This window comes from Oryctolagus cuniculus, chromosome 7, assembly GCF_051225735.1.
Source record: "Oryctolagus cuniculus isolate XC-2025 breed Fujian yellow rabbit chromosome 7, ASM5122573v1, whole genome shotgun sequence".
NCBI lineage: Eukaryota > Metazoa > Chordata > Mammalia > Lagomorpha > Leporidae > Oryctolagus > Oryctolagus cuniculus.
In genome coordinates, this window is record NC_142873.1 from 38,188,734 (window position 1) to 38,208,392 (window position 19,659).

Genomic DNA, 19,659 nt, shown 5'->3' on the forward strand with positions numbered 1-19,659 from the left:
GTAGCACCAAGAGGTTTATCCCAATTCTGTGCAGACAAAGGGTTTCCCAGCCTCCAAGGCCAGTTGCTGTTCTCCCCCTCTGCCTCCAAGCCCAGCTCCAGCTGGGCCACCCACCCGTGTACAACTCTCCCACCCTGAGTCTGGAAAGAGGCCTTGCCTAGACTGAGTCCCTGGGACGCAGCCCACCAGCAGCGGCGGCAGGGTGGGGCAGACAAACCAGGGCAGCAGCAGACACAGGGAATTCTTCGCGGCGGAGAAAGAGGAAAGCCAGACTTCTAGCCTGGGAATTGACCTAATGGGAACCCGACCAAAGGGTGGGGCCAGATCCCTGGCTGTGGGAACTGACCAGGGCCTGGGGTGGATGAGGCAGCCCCCGTGGAGCCAGGGCAGAGCTTGGTCCTCCTAGGCCCCTCATTCTCCACCCTTTCTCAGAGCTTCTTTTCCCTCTGCCCTTGAAACGGTAAATGTGGTGATGGGGGGTTGGGGGGATGGGGCAGACTGCACTTCTTTGCCTTAATCCAGCCTGGGAGAAGTCAGGACAGACTCTAGGCTGGTTGGCCCTGGGGGCAGCTTGAGCCAGGACTGGGGTGAGGGTTCCTGGGGGCTGCCTGGGACACTGGCTCTTTTGTGCCTCCTGCCTGCTGCCAGCACCCCCCACACACACTGCTGCTGTGACTCTAAGGCCCTTTGTCTTTCACTGCTTAGTCACCCCCTTTGTCCTTCACTCGATGGGGCGGTGGGAAGGGGCAGTAAGAGTCCTCTGGTGATAGCGCCTCTTGCCCCTGCTGCTTCTGCTCTCCTATCCCTTGTCCCACTCCTCCGGCCCCAGGGTCTGAGCATGTGGGGGGTCAAGTGGTGGGTCTGGTAGTCCCAAGGGAGTGGGTGCCACAGGAAGCGGTGGACACCAGGGCAGGTGTTAGTAACCTGGGCAGGAAGGGAGAGGGAGAGGAAGTATCCTGGCGGATATGATGTGGGGGCCGGGAGGTGACGAGGCATAGAGTGAATAGAGAATGGGAACATGGGGTGGGGGGTCCTTCTCTGGAAAAGGGAAGAGACAGCTGACTGCACCCTCCTTCCTGGGGATTTCCTGGGGAAAGGAGTGGCCCTGGGGTAAGGGGAGCAAGATAGCGCCCCACTTCTGAAACCTTTACTTCCTTGCCTTGAGAGTTCCTCCCCAAGATCTCTTTTCTGAGTCCCCTCCAATCCAAAAGCAAAAAAAAATCATTTGCTTCCTTCCTCTAGCACTGCCTCTCTGGCTCTGGCCACGCTCCCTGACCCCAGGCGCTAGGTTCCACCCCAGGTGCTAGATTCCGGTTGCTCTTAGTGCCCTGATTTCCTGCTAGGCACAATGCTGCCTCCACTTTCTCCCTGCCCCATGGAGAATGAGACACAAAAGATCACTAGATATTCCTGGAACGAGTGGGTTCTGGGGCAAGATGGGGCTAGAGGAGGGAGCCAGGTGGGGATTCCCTGCTACAGACACACTGGGCAAACCTGGCTTCCAGAGCCAGCAAGTCTTGCCTGGGCTGGGGCTAAGGGGAGGGTTTAGGGCAGTTGGGAGTGGGTAGGAGCAGGGCCAAGAGCCTGGGGGAAGCTACTGGGAGCTGGGCCAGGGAGTCAGGAAGTTGGGGGGGGGGGCCCTGAGGGGAAATGGAGGCTGAATGGCTGTCCAGGCCTTTGGAGGAGTGGGGTGGTGGCCACTCAGGAAAGGGGACCCTCCTCCCACCAAATAGAAAAGTCGTTAGCCCCTCCTCCCTAGGTCCATTCTAAGACTCATCCTACCTTTGGGCAGTAAGGGCCCAGATCACTGGCTCCTCACCGCCCCCCCCCCCAATGTCACTGCCTCCTCTACTCTCTCCAGTTCAGAGCCAAGTCAAGCTCCCGCCTTCCTTTGTTCCCTCCTTTCCAAACTTCCTTACCTGTTTCCCACCCTCTTCCCCGGGCCGTCCACTCAGTCCCTTCAACTCTGGAAACCCCGTCATCTCCAGGGTCAGAGAGTGTCGGGAAGGAGCCCTGAGAAAGGGGAGGTCACGCAGGTTAGACAGTAGGGGCAGGAATTCTCCCAGGACCATGACTCTATCTGTGCGTGTTGGCCAGACCCTTCCCTGACTCCCAAACTCCCCTGGGGCTCTGTCCCACCAAAAAGGGAAACAGCTGAGAGCTGATTGTGGGGTTTGGGAAAAGGCTAGGTCATCAGCTGGCCTGGTGCCTATAATCCATCCGGCTGTTAGAGATTCCCCTCCTCTGGGTAAGTCCCACTTTTTTTTTTTTTTTAAAGGAAAACAAAAACTAGGATTTTGGGAAGCAGTGATACATGCGTCTGAGTCCCACCGACAGAGCTACTGGCTGAGTGGCTTACAGATCAGCCAATCACAGGCACTCTGCTGGATGCTTAAAAGAGCTGGCGCGGAGAGAGGCTGGGGAGAGCCCACAGGGACACCCGCAGACACATAGACACGGGAGAGACAGAGGAGGAGAGAGACAGAGACAAAGGCACAGCGGAAGGAGGCAGAGGCAGGGCAGGCACAGAGGCGAAAACCAGACAGAGTTGCACAGAGAAGCTGCGGAAGGCACAGGCAAGGGAGACAAAGATCCAGGAGAGGGAGCGCAGGAGGAGAGACCAGCGGAGCCAGACCCCTAGGCACCTCCCCTAAGCCTAAGGGCTAAGTTTTCTCCGTCTCCTCTGAAGGTCCCCAGCCCCTCTGCAAACTCTGCTCCTGACCTTGGCACTAGTCCGAGCCCCCAGGCTGCAGAGAGGAACTTTGCAAAGCGAGGTGTGGAGGACCTGGTGCCCCAGACGGCCTCAGTCCCTCCCAGCTACAGCACCAGTGCCATGTCCCAAACGGGCTCGCATCCCGGGAGGGGCTTGGCGGGGCACCGGCTGTGTCGAGTCCAACCCCGCCTGCTGCTCCCCGCCGTGCCCCTCTCCAGGCTGGTGCGGCCACGGCGGCCGCTTCTACCGCCGCCACTGCCGCTGCCGCCGCCGCTGCTGCTGCTGCTGGCCTGCCTCCTGCCCTCAGCCTGGCCCGCCAGCCCCCTCCCCCGGGAGGAGGAGATCGTGTTTCCAGAGAAGCTCAACGGCAGCATCCTGCCTGGCTCGGGCGCCTCTGCCAGGCTCTTGTACCGCTTGCCGGCCTTCGGGGAGACGCTGCTACTAGAGCTGGAGCAGGACCCCGGCGTGCGGGTCGAGGGGCTGACAGTGCAGTACTTGGGCCAGGCGCCTGAGCTGCTGGGCGGGGCAGAGCCAGGCACCTACCTGAGCGGCACCATCAACGGCGATCCGGAGTCAGTGGCATCTCTTCACTGGGATGGGGGAGCCCTGTTAGGCGTGTTGCAGTACCGGGGGGCTGAACTCCACCTCCAGCCCCTGGAGGGGGGCACCCTTAACTCTGCTGGGGGGCCTGGAGCTCACATCCTCCGCCGGAAGAGTCCTGCCAGCGGCCAGGGTCCCATGTGCAACGTCAAGGCTCCTCCTGGGAACCCCAGCCCCAGCCCCCGAAGAGCCAAGGTAGGCAGCGCCCTCCCGCCATGTCTGCCCCACTGACCCCTATTAACCCTCTCCACCCTCCGCCACGCCTGCCCTCTCTTCTGCCTTGCCTCCCCTCTTTCCTCTCACCTCCTTCCTTGGGGCTGGCTCTGGACTCTCCCTGCTCTGGTCCTCTGCCAGCAGGACCGCTGATCTGCTCTGAGGGTTCCCAGAGGTGGGTCAGAGTCTCTAGGCTGGGACTAACCACTGCCCCACCCCACCCGTGCCTGGCCATGGCATCCCCTTCTGGCACAGTCCTCCGCAATCAAGCTCTCCTAATTGCCCCATTGGCCTTCGCCTTGGCCATGGCTCCATTCTCTCTGTCCGGTGACTTTCACCCCCACCCCAGTTAAAAGGAGTGAGGGTTGAGGTCTGAGTGGGGGATTGGCCGCTGGGCTTTCTGGCCGCTGCTGCTGTCCTTAAAATTGTTCTGGCAACCTAGAACGGGAGTGGGCAGGGGGAGGAAAGGCACCCCGCAGCTCCTTCTGGTCAGCCCCCTTCCCACTCTGCGGACCGGACCAACTGAGAGACTGCCTGAGGCTCCATCCTTTCCTGCCTCCCACTCTCTTCCTCCCTCCTCCCTCTCTAGTTTTAATCCAGACCAGACGTTCCCCCCACACCCGCCACGCTATGCTCTGGCCCTGGCCCTAGCTGCTGACTGAATTGTTCCTCCAACCACACAGGGCAGACACGTTGCAGCCCAGCCCTCACGCTCCCAGTCCTGCAGGCTCCAGCCACACTCAGGCCTGGGAGACCCCAGAGCCCCTCCCGGAGGAGGAGGCAGCCCCAGCTGCTCTTCGCTTCTGGGGCCCACGCAGAGCCCTGGGACGTGGCATCCCCCACTCCTCCCCTTCTCAGAGCCGACAGCTGATTCCTCAGAGTTACCGCAAAAGCCCTGGGATTTGGGGTTGGCGGGGGAGGGCCCAAGCCAGACCCGTGAGGAATCTCGTGGGGGTATGTGGGGCCTGGCTGGCTCTGCTGAGTTCCAGACCCAGGAAGCGAGGGAGGGGAAAAGGGAGAATGCACGAGTCTGGAAGGCTATTTCAGGATCTTCCTCTGCCATTTTTTTTCCCTCTCTAGCGCTTTGCTTCTCTGAGCCGATTCGTGGAGACCCTGGTGGTGGCCGATGACAAGATGGCAGCATTTCATGGTGCAGGGCTGAAGCGCTACCTGCTGACGGTCATGGCAGCAGCGGCCAAGGCCTTCAAGCACCCAAGCATCCGTAACCCCGTCAGCCTGGTGGTGACCCGGCTCGTGATTCTGGGGTCAGGCAAGGAGGGCCCCCAGGTGGGGCCCAGTGCTGCACAGACCCTACGCAGCTTCTGTGCCTGGCAGCGGGGCCTCAACACCCTGAACGACTCGGACCCTGACCACTTCGACACAGCCATCCTGTTTACCCGTCAGGTAAGGGCCCTGCACAGCCCCGAGAAGCACCACTGTGTGCCCCGGGATGGACGTGGCCCAGCAGAGCTGCACAGCTCAGCACCCGGTCCCAGCCATGCAGCCTCATGGAGCCGGCTGGGTCCTGACAGGGCCGGGGACCTGGTACCCACATCCCCGCTCAGCTGGATCTCAGCCCAGTGGCCCCCAGTGTCTTGGCTTCTCATGCACCTTCTGTGTCCTTCTTTGTCCATAGGACTTGTGTGGGGTCTCCACCTGTGACACTCTGGGTATGGCTGATGTGGGCACTGTGTGTGACCCTGCCCGCAGCTGTGCTATCGTGGAAGATGATGGACTCCAGTCGGCTTTCACTGCTGCTCATGAACTGGGTAAGGCAGGAGTGGGCCATGGGGGACCTGGGGTTTGGATGAGAGAGGAACCAGGGATGGGGTGAAGGGGTCGTGGGCTCCCAGGATTCACATGCTGGGGTCCAAGGTATTTCTTCCTCTTCCCAGGCCTAGGTTCAGGGCCATTATCTTTCTCTGCTCTGGATGTAGGCAAACATTTAGATATTTAGATGTTCCTATTAAATAATATAGTGTGTTAAACCGCCTGTGGACTCTGTGTGTGTGTGTGTGTGTGTGTGTGTGTGTGTGTTTGGGGGGGAGTCAGTGGCAGAATGGGTGCTTTCGAGGTTGGAAATGTCGCCTACAAGGTGTAGGCAGGGGCTTTCCTTTTGGGAGAGGGAGGACAAGGCTGTGGGGTTACATGTCGAGGAATACCCCCCCGAACCCCAGCAGGGGAGTGGGGGCAGGGTCGGGTGGGGAATGACTCTCCACAACTGCAAGCAGATTTGGGCTGGAGCCCCTGCAAGCACAGGGGTGCTGGGTGCGAGCAGAGCCTCTGTCCTCACAGGCCACGTCTTCAACATGCTGCATGACAACTCTAAGCAGTGTGCCAGTCTGAACGGGCACGGGAGCACCTCTCGCCACGTCATGGCTCCCGTGATGGCGCACGTGGATCCCGAGGAGCCCTGGTCCCCCTGCAGCGCCCACTTCATCACCAACTTCCTGGACAATGGCTATGGTAGGCAGATGGCGCTCGCCTTGGCCCGTGGAGGACTGGGTTCCTGCCCACGCCCCCACCCCGTCCTCTCGCTTGTGCCACCTTCCACGTGGGCCACTCTGAGTCCCTCCACCATGCTTCCTCTGCGGTGTGGGATGCTGCTGGCTTTGAACGGTTCCCACTTCCTTCAGGAATAAATAGCACAGTGAGGGGAGGCAAATTTTGGCTCCATAGAATGAGATCGGAGCTTCTCAGCGCCAGAATCGTCCAGCGCTAGCACGGGCTGGCTGTGAGGGGGGCGAGCGCACCTTTGTCACCCAATGAGGTGTGCAGGAACAGCAGGCTGACTCCCGCTGGGCAGAAGCAGCCTCGAGAATTCCTGAGCTTTCTAAGAAGAGGGAGGAAGATGCTTTGGGTTCGGTCCTGATCGTGTCTTTGAGATGTCAGAGGCGTGACAGAAGATGTTGCTCTATGTCTCTGTGACTGTAGCTTCTACGTAAAATAGGTACAACGATGGGCACTGCCCAGTAGGTGTTTGCTATGATTAAGTAAATAAGACCGTGCTGGCCAAGCCTTTAGCCCATGCTCATCACACACAAAGCATCCCATAAGCTGTGGCTGCTATTGAAAGCCTCTGAGAGCCCTCAGGGGTTGTCACCAGGCCCAGGGAGCCTAAGTGTTCAGCTGCTGATCCTAAATGCTGTCCTCAAGCCCTTGCCCACTTGGTGCCCAACCCCCTTCCTAGGACACTGTCTGCTGGACAAGCCAGAGGCTCCCCTGCATCTGCCCGCGACCTTCCCTGGCAAGGACTATGATGCTGATCGCCAGTGCCAGCTGACCTTCGGGCCCGACTCGCACCACTGTCCACAGCTGCCACCGCCCTGTGCTGCCCTCTGGTGCTCTGGCCACCTCAACGGCCATGCCATGTGCCAGACCAAGCACTCGCCCTGGGCTGACGGCACGCCGTGTGGACCCACGCAAGCCTGCATGGGCGGCCGCTGCCTCCACGTGGACCAGCTCCAAGACTTCAATGTGAGATCCCAGGGCAGCAGTCAGTGGGGTAAAGGAAGTGCGGGGCGGGCGCACTGGCCCTGATCCCAGGAGTGAGTGCTTAATTACCCTCTCCTGTTCTGTGCCACTGCAGGTTCCACAGGCCGGCGGCTGGGGTCCCTGGGGACCTTGGGGCGACTGCTCTCGGAGCTGCGGGGGCGGCGTCCAGTTATCCTCCCGGGACTGCACCCGGCCCGTCCCCCGGAATGGGGGCAAGTACTGTGAGGGCCGCCGGACCCGCTTCCGCTCCTGCAACACGGAGAACTGCCCGACTGGCTCAGGTGAGCCTGGCAGGGCTGTGAGCCCTTGGAGGACAGCCCCTTGGGGGTGGGGCCTAGGAGGTGTCGATTGCTCCTCTTGTTGGGGGCAGCGACTTTACCCTGGCACTGGGTGGGGAGACGTCTAGAATTCTGAGGGGGCGGGGCGAGGGGTTCCCGGGCAGCACAAGGAGGGAGGGGCCGGCCCTGACCATGCTTTCTGCCCTGGTAGCATTGACCTTCCGCGAGGAGCAGTGTGCTGCCTTCAACCACCGCACTGACCTCTTCAAGAACTTCCCAGGGCCCATGGACTGGGTCCCTCGCTACACAGGTGTGGCCCCCCAGGACCAGTGCAAACTCACCTGCCAGGCCCGAGCACTGGGCTACTACTACGTGCTGGAACCACGGGTGAGGACCAGGATGCCCCAAGGCCCTTCTATGCCCACACACGCCCTACGGGTTCCCTCTGCTTTCTGATGGCGACTGAAACAGCACCAGGGCTGGCATTCCCTCAGCCACGCCAGGCCGGCCCAGGGGTTCGCTTGGACTTGTGTGTGTGGGCATTGGCAAAGCAAGCTTCAGACTCTGGATGAGTGGCCAATGAGGCTGTGCCAGTCTTCCATTTGCCTCTGTTTCTTATCCTCTCTTCCATCTTTTAGTACAGCATTTGGTGACAGTGTGTGGCTCTGGGCAAGCCCACCTCCCACCCACTGTCCATTTTACCCCTGTCAAATTACAGCGGAGGCATGATTGGCTCACAGTCAGCCAAGCCCCTCAAAGGTCCGGCCTCCTGGACACCACCGATGGCCCTGCCCTCCCTCCCTGTGAGAGGGGGGATGGGGTGAAGGCTGGAGAAGGGGGAAGCAAGTCCAGGGTGAACTCCTACAGCTTGGGCGCCCTCTAGTGTCTATCTAGGAGCAGTGCCATCAAGATTAAGGCTTGTTGAGTCTTACGTCTGCAAGTCCCTTCTTGGCTCCTCTGCTTGCCATCTATGAAAACTTTGCACAAGTTCCTTGATCTTTCTAAACCTTAGTGTTTCATTTCTGGAAGCCTCAAACAGTGGTTGAGTGACTTACTGAACGTAAATCACAGGAACTGTTTAAAAAGTTTTTAGCACACTGCCTGACTCGTAATTAGTGCTCTGAAAACGGCAGCATTTACAGTGACTGTTAACATGGGGATTGGCATCCATTAGCTGCACCCCATGCACACCCCCTACCTCATCCAGCTTCTCTGCTGGTGTGCTGACCCCTCTTTCTTTTTTTATATTTTATTTATTTATTTGAGAGGTAGAGTCACAGACAGTGAGAGGGTGAGACAGTGTGAGAGGGGAGAGACAGAGAGAGGTCTTCCATCTGCTGGCTCACTCCCCAAATGGCCACAACGGCTGGAGCTGAGCTGATCCAAAGCCAGGAGCCAGGAGCTTCTTCCAGTCTCTCATGTGGGTGCAGGGGCCCAAGCACTTGGGCCATCTTCTACTGCTTTCCCAGGCCATTAGCAGAGAGCTGATCAGAAGAGGAGCAGCTGGGTCTAGAATGGGCACCCACATGGGATGCCATCACCGCAGGCAGAGGATTAACCTACTGCGTCATAGGACTGACCCTGCGCTGACCCCTCCTTGACTCAGGAAAAAACCCTTTGTCTTGTTCCCTCTCTTCTCCCCAGGTGATAGATGGCACCCCATGTTCCCCGGACAGCTCCTCAGTCTGCGTCCAGGGCCGCTGCATTCATGCTGGCTGTGACCGAGTCATTGGCTCCAAAAAGAAGTTTGACAAGTGCATGGTGTGTGGCGGCGATGGTTCTGGCTGCAGCAAGCAGTCCGGCTCCTTCAGAAAATTCAGGTTCTTACACCATTTCCTTCTCTCCACCTGCCTGGACACAGTGCTAGGGCCTGGGCCTGCAGAGGTGAACCCAACCCTGTTTCTGCCCTCAAAGAGTTGACCATCTAGCCAGGAGGCAGAGTAGGTGGTTACAGCACAGGGTCCCCCACCCCCACCTCGGGGGGGCCAGTGGCGGCTATTGGCACAGGAAGCTGCATACCCCGGTGGGCATCAGGGAAGACTTCCTTGGAGGTGACCTCTGAGCTGAGTCAGAGAGAGAGAGAGAGAGAGAGAGAGAGAATCGGAACTGGACAGGCACCAAGGAGGCGGGGTCTAGATGGGCCCCTCAGTGAACTGGGCAGAAGTTGTGCATGTCCACATCTGCAGGCAGTTCCGATCTAGACTGGATACACACTCGCGCACACACACACACACCCTAACAGACACAGCTTAGAGCCTGAGGGATTTGGGAGATGCTAAATTGCCTGTCTACTCCTCCCACGCAGGTATGGATACAACAACGTGGTCACCATCCCCGCCGGGGCCACCCATATACTTGTCCGGCAGCAGGGGGCCCCCAGCCTCCGCAGCATCTACCTGGCCCTGAAGCTCCCAGATGGCTCCTATGCCCTCAACGGGGAATACACACTGATGCCCTCCCCTACGGACGTGGTCCTGCCCGGGGCAGTCAGCTTGCACTACAGCGGGGCAACCGCAGCCTCCGAGACCCTGTCAGGCCACGGGCCGCTGGCCCAGCCCTTGACGTTGCAAGTCCTGGTGGCTGGCAACCCGCAGAACGCACGCCTCCGCTACAGTTTCTTCGTGCCCCGGCCGAAGCCCTCAGCGCCCCGCCCCACTCCCCAGGACTGGGTGCACCGCAGGGCGCAGATCCTGGAGATTCTTCGACGGCGCCCCTGGGCAGGCAGGAAATAACCTCACCGTCCCGGCTGCCCTTTCTGGGCACCGGGGCCTTGGACTAGCTGGGAGAAAGGAGGGGGCTCCTGCGGCTGCCTCCTGCCGGGACACAGTGGGGAAGGGCTCTCCGCCCCACCCCGGGGTGAGACCCGCCCCTCCTCTCAGCCCTACACGCAGGCTGGCCCTGCCCTGGTTTCCTGCCCTGGGAGGCAGTGACAGGCTGGCGGATGGAAGGGGCTGGGGGACAGTCCCTTATCTTAACTGCCCCCTCTGCCCTGCAGGTCACAGGAGGGAGGGGGAAGGCAGGGTAGGCCCGGGCCTTGCTGTATTTATTTAGTATTTATTCACTTTTAGTTAGCACCAGGGAAGGGGATGAGGACTAGGGTCCTGGGGAATTAACCTCCTCCCCTCACAGCCCACACCCTGGCTAGGAAATCCAGGCTGGTGGTGCTGGTCAGAAGTGATCTGAGTGTGTTTGTGGGTGAGAAAATGTGTGAGTGTGTGTGTGTGTGTGCATGTGTGTGTGAGTGTGTGTGGGGGTGAGGTGCAACGTGCCCTCCTTCCCTCTTCCTGAATTTTATGTCCCGGGGGAGGACGAGGCAAGGGCGGGCTGGGCCTCCAGTGAGTGAGAGGTGACCATATTTTTAATATGTAAATGGAATCCTGCTATTTATGTGTTCCTTTTGGAGTCGGACAGATGTGGGTTGCACCTTGGCCCCACGTCTCTGAGCATTAGTTTTTTCATTTGCCAATAATAATAATACCTCCCTTAGAAATGTGTCTTGAGGATTAAACAATGTAAATAAAGAGCTAGCATAATGCCCAACACTTGGCACATGCTCAACGACTGGCGGCTGCTGTTGGTTATTAGCACTCGGCACAGGAGCTGCGGAGCAGGTGCAGGTGGTGCCTGCCCTGGCCACCCGGCTCAGTTCCTTTGGATGCAGGACTTGGTCAGAGAAAGGGCATTGCTGGGCCTCACCCCGGAAGTTCTGGGTCACACGAAGACAACAAGCCCTTGGCTGCACGTAAAATGGACCAGAACAGGACAAATGCATCAACACCAACAGGCACTTGGTAGCGACAGCAGTGGTGAGGGGTTGGGGGGAACCGCAGTGGAAGACAGGGCACTGGAGCTGGGGCCCATGGCCTGACTGAGCTGCAGTTCAGCCTCTCCTTCACTGGGTGCTGGTGGGCGAGTCTGATGCACAGCCTTGGCCTTGAGTTACCCATACATTGAATGGGACCAGTAATACCTGTTCCACAGGGCTGGTCTGGGTACAAAAAATGAGAGATTTTTCCCAAATAGTAAAGGCTATAGCCATGTGACAAGTTAGCCTTATGAAGGCTGAGAGACTGGGGCAGTGTCCCCAGAATCAACCAGTGTAAACCCAACAGACTTCTTTGTTGTGAGATTAGAATGGAAGTTCGTAAGAGTAACAAGACAAGGTGTGGCAGGGGACAGGGAGGGAGGCAGACAGAACAGCGCAAAGAAGACTCAGGGGAGGGAGTCAGGTGGTGCACAGCACCTGAGGGGCAGTAGGGCACAGGGGCAGCTCTGCTCTTCCGTCCGAGCAGGCAACTTTTCTTGAGAAGAAACTTGGGCAGTCCTGGGTGTGTGTGCCACGGACAGAACAGGGATGGCCAAGGGTGGCAGGTGCACCCTGCTAGAACTTGGAGTTCTGAGTGGCAGAAGCAGGACTGCTAGGGGTTAGGGATAAGATTGAATGTGGAGATGAGTGATGAACTACAGGTGGAAAAAAAAAAAACAACCTTGAGGGGATGGACAGAGGATGTGGGGTGGGGAATGAGGGAACCCAGAGCACTTAACACTGCATGGCACCCTCCAGCTGGGCTGCCAGACACTGCTGGGGCCGGCCACAGAGGCTGTGGCGGTTGTATGTGCTGTGCTCCCTGGGGCTAGGATTTGTGAGCCCGGTTCTGTACCATGCAGAGCCTTCTGTGATATGTTGTATTCTCCCAGACCTGGCACAGCGCCTCCTCCCTCTGCAGCAAGAGAACATGGCCACCCACACTCTTCTCCCCAGAGAATGTGGCTCCCGCCGCTGGGTGTGGACCCCTGGCCTTCTCCCCAATGGGGGAGCAGGAGCTCCCGGTGTTTCACCTAGTTAGCTAAACTGGACCACCGTGGATGTGCTTATGGGCCCTGACGCTCTGAGCTTCTAGTGCAGTGAGCAGAGTTCTGTGGCATAAACACCACCACTAGGAGCATGGGATGGAATCCTGAGTACCACGTCTCCACAAAGAGCCACCGTGGGGCAGTACAAGGAACTCTAAGATTTAAAAGGCCAAATGAACGCCTCAGGGACCATGTCCCACACTTGATGGGCTATGAAGGTATAAGGAAGGTGAGCCTTGGGCAGGGCCCATGGGAGCTCACCATCATACCATCTCACCTTTCTGTACAACTGGTGGTGAGTCACCCCTTGTAAACCACTTTTCATGTGTGTTTGTTTCTTTAAAAAAGATTTCTTTGTTTTGAAAGTCTGAATTAGAGAGAGAGAGAGAGAGAAAGGCAAAGAGAAATATTTTATCTGCTGGTTGCAATAGCCAGCGCTGGGCCAGGCCAAAGCCAGGAGCCAAGAGCTTCAACTGGATCTCCCACAATGGGTGTCAGGGGTCCAGACATTGGGCCATCTTACATTTCTTTTCTCAGGCCATCAGCAGGGAGCTGGATTGGAAATGGAGCAGCCAGGACACAAACCAATACCCATAGGGGATGCTGGCATTGCAGACAGCAGCTTTACCCACTAATGCCACAATGCCAGCCCCTCACATGCGTTATTTTTAGAAGAAGCAAGCCCTTTGCTCACTGAGTATGGTTCTTACTAGCATAAAGAGATTTTTTCCAGAGAGGGACTGATCTCACACACCACATCTGTGATTGGGCAGATGGATGAGAGTATAGGGTGCAAGGGGGACAGCAAGAGTTAGATCCTCAGAGGGAAGTCATGGGCATTTCAGCCCCGAGTCCCAGGCCAGTCTGGCCCCTCTGTGGAAGGATCACTGCTCCCAGACATAGCTTAAAGCCTCTACGAAATGTCCGGAAGTCAGGAGACCAACAAGTCCTCGCTAGGAATGTGGGGAACACTTACCTCCCTGGGACGGCCAAGGTGACCTCTGTCTACACAGTCTGACTACTTATTGACTTCCAGGCCTGAGCTGGAATGTACACGAATGTTCTAGCAGGAGTAGACAGAGGACCAACAGGAGGAAAGGGAGGCACTGAGATGGTTCCGTTTGGTCTGAGAGGTGAACAGGGACAAAGAAGAGCTGGTGGGCGACAAGAGAAGAAGCACCATATTCCCTAGCCTAGAGAAGTTCAAGCTGGGTTTGAACAACCACATTATGGTTGCACAGTGGTGTGCGTGTGTGTTTGACGTAGGGAAGGGGATTGAGACAATAAATCAGTTGGGCCAATTTCTTTAAGCTTCTCCTTCCACTGAGATTCTCTGCTTCTGCGGTTAGAGTAGAAGAAATCTGGGCATTGGTCCAACCACTATTTTTGTGGCGGAGCTGGGAGAGGCAGGGTGCTGCGGAATGGGCATTTGCACTCCTGTTCCCTCTCTGGCCCCACTCTTTTAATCTCCATACAGTATTACAGTATTTTGTTTTCTAAAATACCAGATCAACACTAAGCGACAAAATCAGCATCTCATTGGTTGGGGGCTTATGGGGGAGGAAAAGGGAAGGAAGTGGATTTCCATGTATTAACATTTTATTGGCTAAGAGGATGCTTTTGAGCCAATTAAATACCTTCCCCATTGACTGTTGCTGGGGGGGAGCCAAAATCATTGGCAGCAAGAGCAACCAGCTGGCAGCTGGAGGAAACCACCAGTTCTAAAAATGTTGAGACAGGGGGATCTGGGAGGCGGGTGCAGGGAACAACACTGAACACTTCCCCAAACAGGACCTTATATGGGGACAGGCCAGGGTACTTTAGTAGCCTTAGGGAGGAAAGGGAGAGGAGGAAATAGACTTCTGCATCTCTCACAGTCTTTGATTGATCAGCACCAGGCCCCACAAACCCACAAGGGACACACACGTACAACTTCATAGAGACAGGCTAGATAATGTAGATGCAAATACACATTGGGAAGCTGAACAGTTAAGAATATAGGGGGCAGGGGCCGGCGCTGTGGCGCAGTGAGTTAAAGCCCTGGCCTGAGGTGCTGGCATCCCATATGGGCACTGGTTCGAGTCCTGGCTGCTCCTCTTCTGATCCAGCTCTCTGCTATGACCTGGGATAGCAGTGGAAGATGGCCCAAGTCCTTGGGCCCCTGACCCAACATGAGTGACCCGGAGGAGGCTTCTGGATTCAAATCAGCACAGTTCTGGCTGTTGCTGCCATCTGGGGAGTGAACCAGTGGGTGGAAGACCTCTCTCTTTCTGTCTCGACCTCTCTTTGTAACTGTCTATCAAATAAATAAAGTAAATCTTTAAAAAAAAAAAAGAATCTTGGGGGCTGGTGTTGTGGCTGCTGTCTATAAGTGCTGGCATGGCTGCTCCTCTTCCAATCCAGCTCTCTGCTATGGCCTGGGAAAGCAGTAGAAGATTGCCCAAGTCCTTGGGCCCTGTACCTATATGGGATAAGCCCGTGCCATGGTGCAGGTTAATCCTCCGCCTGCGGCACCAAGCATCCCATATGGGTGCTGGTTCTAGTCCCAGCTGCTCCTCTTCCTTTTTTTTTTTTTTCTTTTTTTTAAGATTTATTTTATTTATTTGAAAGGCAGAGTTACAGAGAAATGGATCGGAAGAGGAGCAGCCGGGACCAAAACCGGTGCCCATATGGGATGCCGGCACCATAGGCCAGAGCTTTAACCCACTGCTCCACAGTGCTGGCCCTGCTCCTCTTCCAATCCATTTCTCTGCTGTGGCCTGGGAGAGCAGTGGAAGATGATCCAAGTGCTTGGGCCCCTGCACCCACGTGGGAGACTGGGAAGAAGCATCTGGCCTCTGGCTTCAGATTGGCACAGCTCTGGCCGTTGCAGCCACTTGGGGAGTGAACCAACAGAAGGAAGATCTTTCTCTCTGTCTCTCCCTCTGTCTATAACTCTACCTCTCAAATAAATAAATAAAAATCTTTAAAAAAAATCAAGAACCTGTACTGAAAAAAAAAAAGTATTGGCCGGCGCTGCAGCTCACTAGGTTAATCCTCCGCCTGCGGTGCCAGCACTCTGGGTTCTAGTCCTGGTTGGGGTGCTGGATTCTGTCCTGGTTGCTCTTCTTCCAGTCCAGCTCTCTGCTGTGGCCCAGGAGAGCAGTGGAGGATGGCCCAAGTCCTTGGGCCCTGTACCCACATGGGAGACCAGGAGGAAGCACCTGGAAACTGGCTTCAGATCAGTGCAGCGTGCCAGCCACAACGCACCAGCTGTAGCGGCCACTTCGGGGGTGAACCAACGTAAAAAGGAGGACCTTTCTCTCTGTCTCTCTCTCTCACTAACTCTGCCTGTCAAAAAAAAAAAAAAAAAAAAAAAAAAAAAAAGGTATTTATCTGCAAAGAGAGAAAGTGCTCTTATCCACTAGTTCCTCAAGTGCCTGCAACAGCCTGGAGCCAGGAGCTGGGAATTCAATCCAGGTCTCCCATATGGGTGTCAGGAACCCAGTCACTTGAACCACCACCACTGCCTCTAGGGTCTGCATTAGCAGGAAGCCAGAAGCAGGAGCTGGAGCTGGGTATTGAACCAAGGCACTCTGATAGTGGCTACACACATTTTAATTGATAAGTAAGTAGGCCAAATGCCAAGCTCAAGGCCTCCATTTTTTTTTATATTGTGTTGTACAAAAAGCCATGTAGCAGCTGACCTGCACCTACACAAGAGAACCAGGAAGTCCTCTTTTTTTTTTTTTTTTTTTTGGACAGGCAGAGTGGACAGTGAGAGAGAGAGACAGAGAGAAAGGTCTTCCTTTGCCTTTGGTTCACCCTCTAATGGCCGCCGCGGCCAGCGCACTGCGCCTATCTGAAGGCAGGAGCCAGGTGCTTCTCCTGGTCTCCCAAGTGCAGGGCCCAAGCACTTGGGCCATCCTCCACTGCACTCCCTGGCCACAGCAGAGAGCTGGCCTGGAAGAGGGGCAACCGGGACAGAATCTGGTCCTCCAACCGGGACTAGAACCCCGTGTGCTGGCGCCACAAGGCGGAGGATTAGCCTACTGAGCCGCAGCGCGGCATGGCACCGGGCCAGGAAGTCCTCTTTCTTATTAACCAATTGACTGCCATGTCCCCCCCTCTCCACTCCTTGCTTCCAATAAATATCTTCTGTAAAACTGTCCAGGGAATAAGATTTGAGAATTTCTCCTCACTTCTTTCTTGAGCATCTCACAATACAATTTTTTTTTTAAGATTTATTTATTTATTTGAAAGTCAGAGTTACACAGAGAAGGAGAGGCAAAGAGAGAGAGAGAGGTCTTCCATCCACTGGTTCACTCCCCAATTGGCCACAACAGCCAGAGCTGCACCAATCCGAAGCCAGGAGCCAGGAGCTTCTCCTGGGTCTCCCACATGGGTGCAGGGGCTCAAGGACTTGAGCCATCTTCTACTGCTTTCCCAGGTCATAGCAGAGAGCTGGATCAGAAGAGGAGCAGCCAGGACTTGAACCAGTGCCCATATGGGATGACAGCACTGCAGGCAGCGGCTTTACCTGCTACACTTCAGCGCTGGCCCCACAACACACTTTCTTTCCACGAAAGACTAGCTCTGGTGTTTGGCTCTCCAACCTACATAGGCAAACAGACTAATCTTGATTGTGTAATGGTTGTAAACTATTGTAATTGTGCTCTCCCAGCACCTGGAAAGGAAAACTGAATGTGAGTGAAACTGGATGTGAGCATTGCTGCTTATGCGCATATAATAATATAACCTTAGATCTGGTTTCTTTTTCTGTACGATGGATATACTATGACCTGGCTGATGGAGAGACTGTCAGAACTTCATACAACCATGTAAATGCTTGGCCCTTCTTCGGCCTCTAGTTAGTGGCCAATGTGTTTTGATTCTCTTTTCCTTGGATCTTTTGCTTTGCTTGCTCCCTACATCCAATTCCCCACACTTCAACTCCTACATTAGCATGATAAATTGAATATACCAAGGGAATGTCTACATCTAAGATGGGCTTTTTGTAGAATTTCTGTCAAAAGTTTTGAGCTGCATTCAGGGGAGGATAAAAGGGAAAACATGGTCCCATGTGGTTCCTATCCTCAGAGAGTTCACAATCTGTGGCTGAGAAAATCAGGTAGGGCAAAACTTTTGGACTTGTGTAATATGTGCCACAAGAGAGGAGGGGCACCTAGCATGGAATACGGGATCATGTCTTCCTGGAGGAGGTGCCTGCCTTCGTTAATAAGGAGGGGGTGTGTGTGTGGCTCAAATCCTAATACAGCAAGAGGCGGGGATTATTTTTAATGATTTATTTTTTATCTATTTGAAAGGCAGAATGACAGAAAGGGAGAGAGAGAGAGAGAGATGTCTTTCATCTGCTGGGTCACTCCCCAAATGGCTGGGCCAGGTCAAAGCCAGGAGCTTGGAACTCCAGCTGGGTCCCCCCGGGGGTGGCAGGCCCAATGACTTGGGTCATCTTTCCGTGCTTTCCCCAGGTGCGTTAGAAGGGAGATGGACCAGCAGCAAAGCAGCCAAGACTCAAAACAGCGATCTGGTATGGGATCCTGGCATCGTTGGCTGTGCCATGACACCAGCTCCAAGTAAGAAGTTATAGTCCCTGGGCACAGGAAGTCAATGTATAGTAGGAAAATTGCCTCATGAGTAGAAGGATTCTTGCTGAACCCACTTAACAGGATTCTTGCTGAAGTCACATGACAGTGATTCGCTATCAAGGGAGGGGCAGGGGAGGGCAGATTCTTATTCACTGACTTGGCAGGATTCTTCTAAAACTGGCTAGGCAGGCTCAAGATAGGGCCCAGGACCAAGACCTAATCAAAACAGAGGGCTCAGAGCAGCCTGTTAAAAGTTCAGTTTAGGAGACAGTCTTCGCCAACACCTATAAAAATGAACATGCATTGATTTTATTTAACTCAAGAAGGAAGTGGCAGATCTTATAACTGGTACAAGAGAAAATCTAGAGAACAGAAAATTTTCAGATTATGAATACAAAAATGAATAGGAGGGGCTGGTGCTGTGGCAAAGCAGATTAAAGCCGCAGCCTGCAGCATCAGCATCCCATATGGACACTGGTTCAAATCTCAGCTGTTCCACTTCTGATCCAGCTCCCTGCTAATGTGCCTAGGAAAGCAATGGAGGATAGCCCAAGTCCTTGGGCCCCTGCACCCATGTTGGAGAACCAGAAGAACTCCTGGCTCCCAGCTTTAGACTGGCCCAGCCCTGGTTGTTTCAGTTATTTGGGGAGTGCACCCGTGAATGGAAGATCTCTCTGTTGCTCCTTCTCTCTCTTTAACTCTGCCTTTCAAATAAATAAATAAATCTTTGAAAAAAAAAATGAATAGGAAAATGAAGGCAAGAACCTTTTTCCCCTCCACAATGTGGGGAGTAGGTTAATTGAACTCACCAGTCAGGGCAGAATTTGCATGCAGATCAGTTAACTCCAAGTGTTGTGGAATAACTCTCATGAAAACAGAATCTTATCAAGTGGAAGGATATGCTTATAGACAAGTCCCTTGGAGTTCCCACTATCCATCACTTCTGGGCAGCCTTCCAGGAATCTCCAAGTGTACATTGGGTGTCATTTCTGGGTTATCATAGTTATCACACTGTATTTTATAAAAAAGATTATTTATTTGAGAGTCAGAGTTACAGACAGAGAGAGGGAGAGATGGAGAGAAAGGTCTTCCATCCGCTGGTTCAGTCCCCAAGTGACTGCAATGGCCCAAGCCAGGTCAATCTGAGGGCAGGAGCCAGGTGCTTCTTCCTGGTCCCCCACGTGGGTGCAGGGGCCCAAGCACTTGGGCCATCCTCTACTGCCTTCCCAGGCCATAAGCAGAGAGCTGGATGGGAAGAGGAGCAGCCAGGACATGAACCAGCGTCCACATGGGAGGTTTAGCCTACTAAGCCACAGTGCCAGCCCCAACACTATATTGTTTACATGCCTCCCTCCCCCAGTGCATGCACATATCTTTCTGAGGCCGACTTTGAGTTGTTCAAGCCTTCTATTATGTCCCTAGCGTGAACGTTTGCTAAGGAACACAAAATGGTAAGAGGTAGTGGAAGCCACAAGATAAAACATGTTGCATATCAACGTGTCCATTTTACTCTAACATCTGGGGAAATACATTTTTACATCAAAGCAGGCGCTGCCCTTTCCTTCTCTCAATGTTTCATTGTTTTATTAACTGACAGTTTCTATTTCAAGGCCTGCAGGATACTAGGAACAGCGTGCAACTTTGAACCTGATCACGAAACATTGTGATACTAAGTGGCACCAAGCCGCAGCGGGCGCTACAGACACTCAGGGAGAGGGGCTCAGCCTGCTCCAGGCTGGCAGTGAGGTTTTCCAAGGCCCAGAAACCGTCCCACCCACCGGTCTCTCGGTCCCGTTTCGGGCCTGAGGAAAATGAAGGCCTTGAGCGACTGCTTGCACAATTCTGAGGGGTGGGAAATGGGATTCCGCTAGGAGTCTGCAAGGTGCCCAAGAGCCCCTGCGCAGATTCCCCGAAGGGT

The 19,659-nt window shown here is 55.2% G+C and overlaps 1 protein-coding gene across 1 annotated transcript; it reads left to right on the forward strand.

The window, feature by feature from the left end:
* Nucleotides 1-1,889: 1,889 nt before the first annotated feature.
* Nucleotides 1,890-10,860, forward strand: ADAMTS4 (ADAM metallopeptidase with thrombospondin type 1 motif 4). Its single transcript, XM_002715171.6, has 9 exons — nucleotides 1,890-3,508; nucleotides 4,607-4,930; nucleotides 5,163-5,295; nucleotides 5,822-5,992; nucleotides 6,717-7,003; nucleotides 7,116-7,302; nucleotides 7,511-7,686; nucleotides 8,944-9,119; nucleotides 9,605-10,860. The coding sequence occupies exons 1-9, from the start codon at nucleotides 2,834-2,836 to the stop codon at nucleotides 10,029-10,031; spliced, it is 2,556 nt and encodes an 851-aa protein (XP_002715217.2). The 5' UTR covers nucleotides 1,890-2,833; the 3' UTR covers nucleotides 10,032-10,860.
* Nucleotides 10,861-19,659: the final 8,799 nt, after the last annotated feature.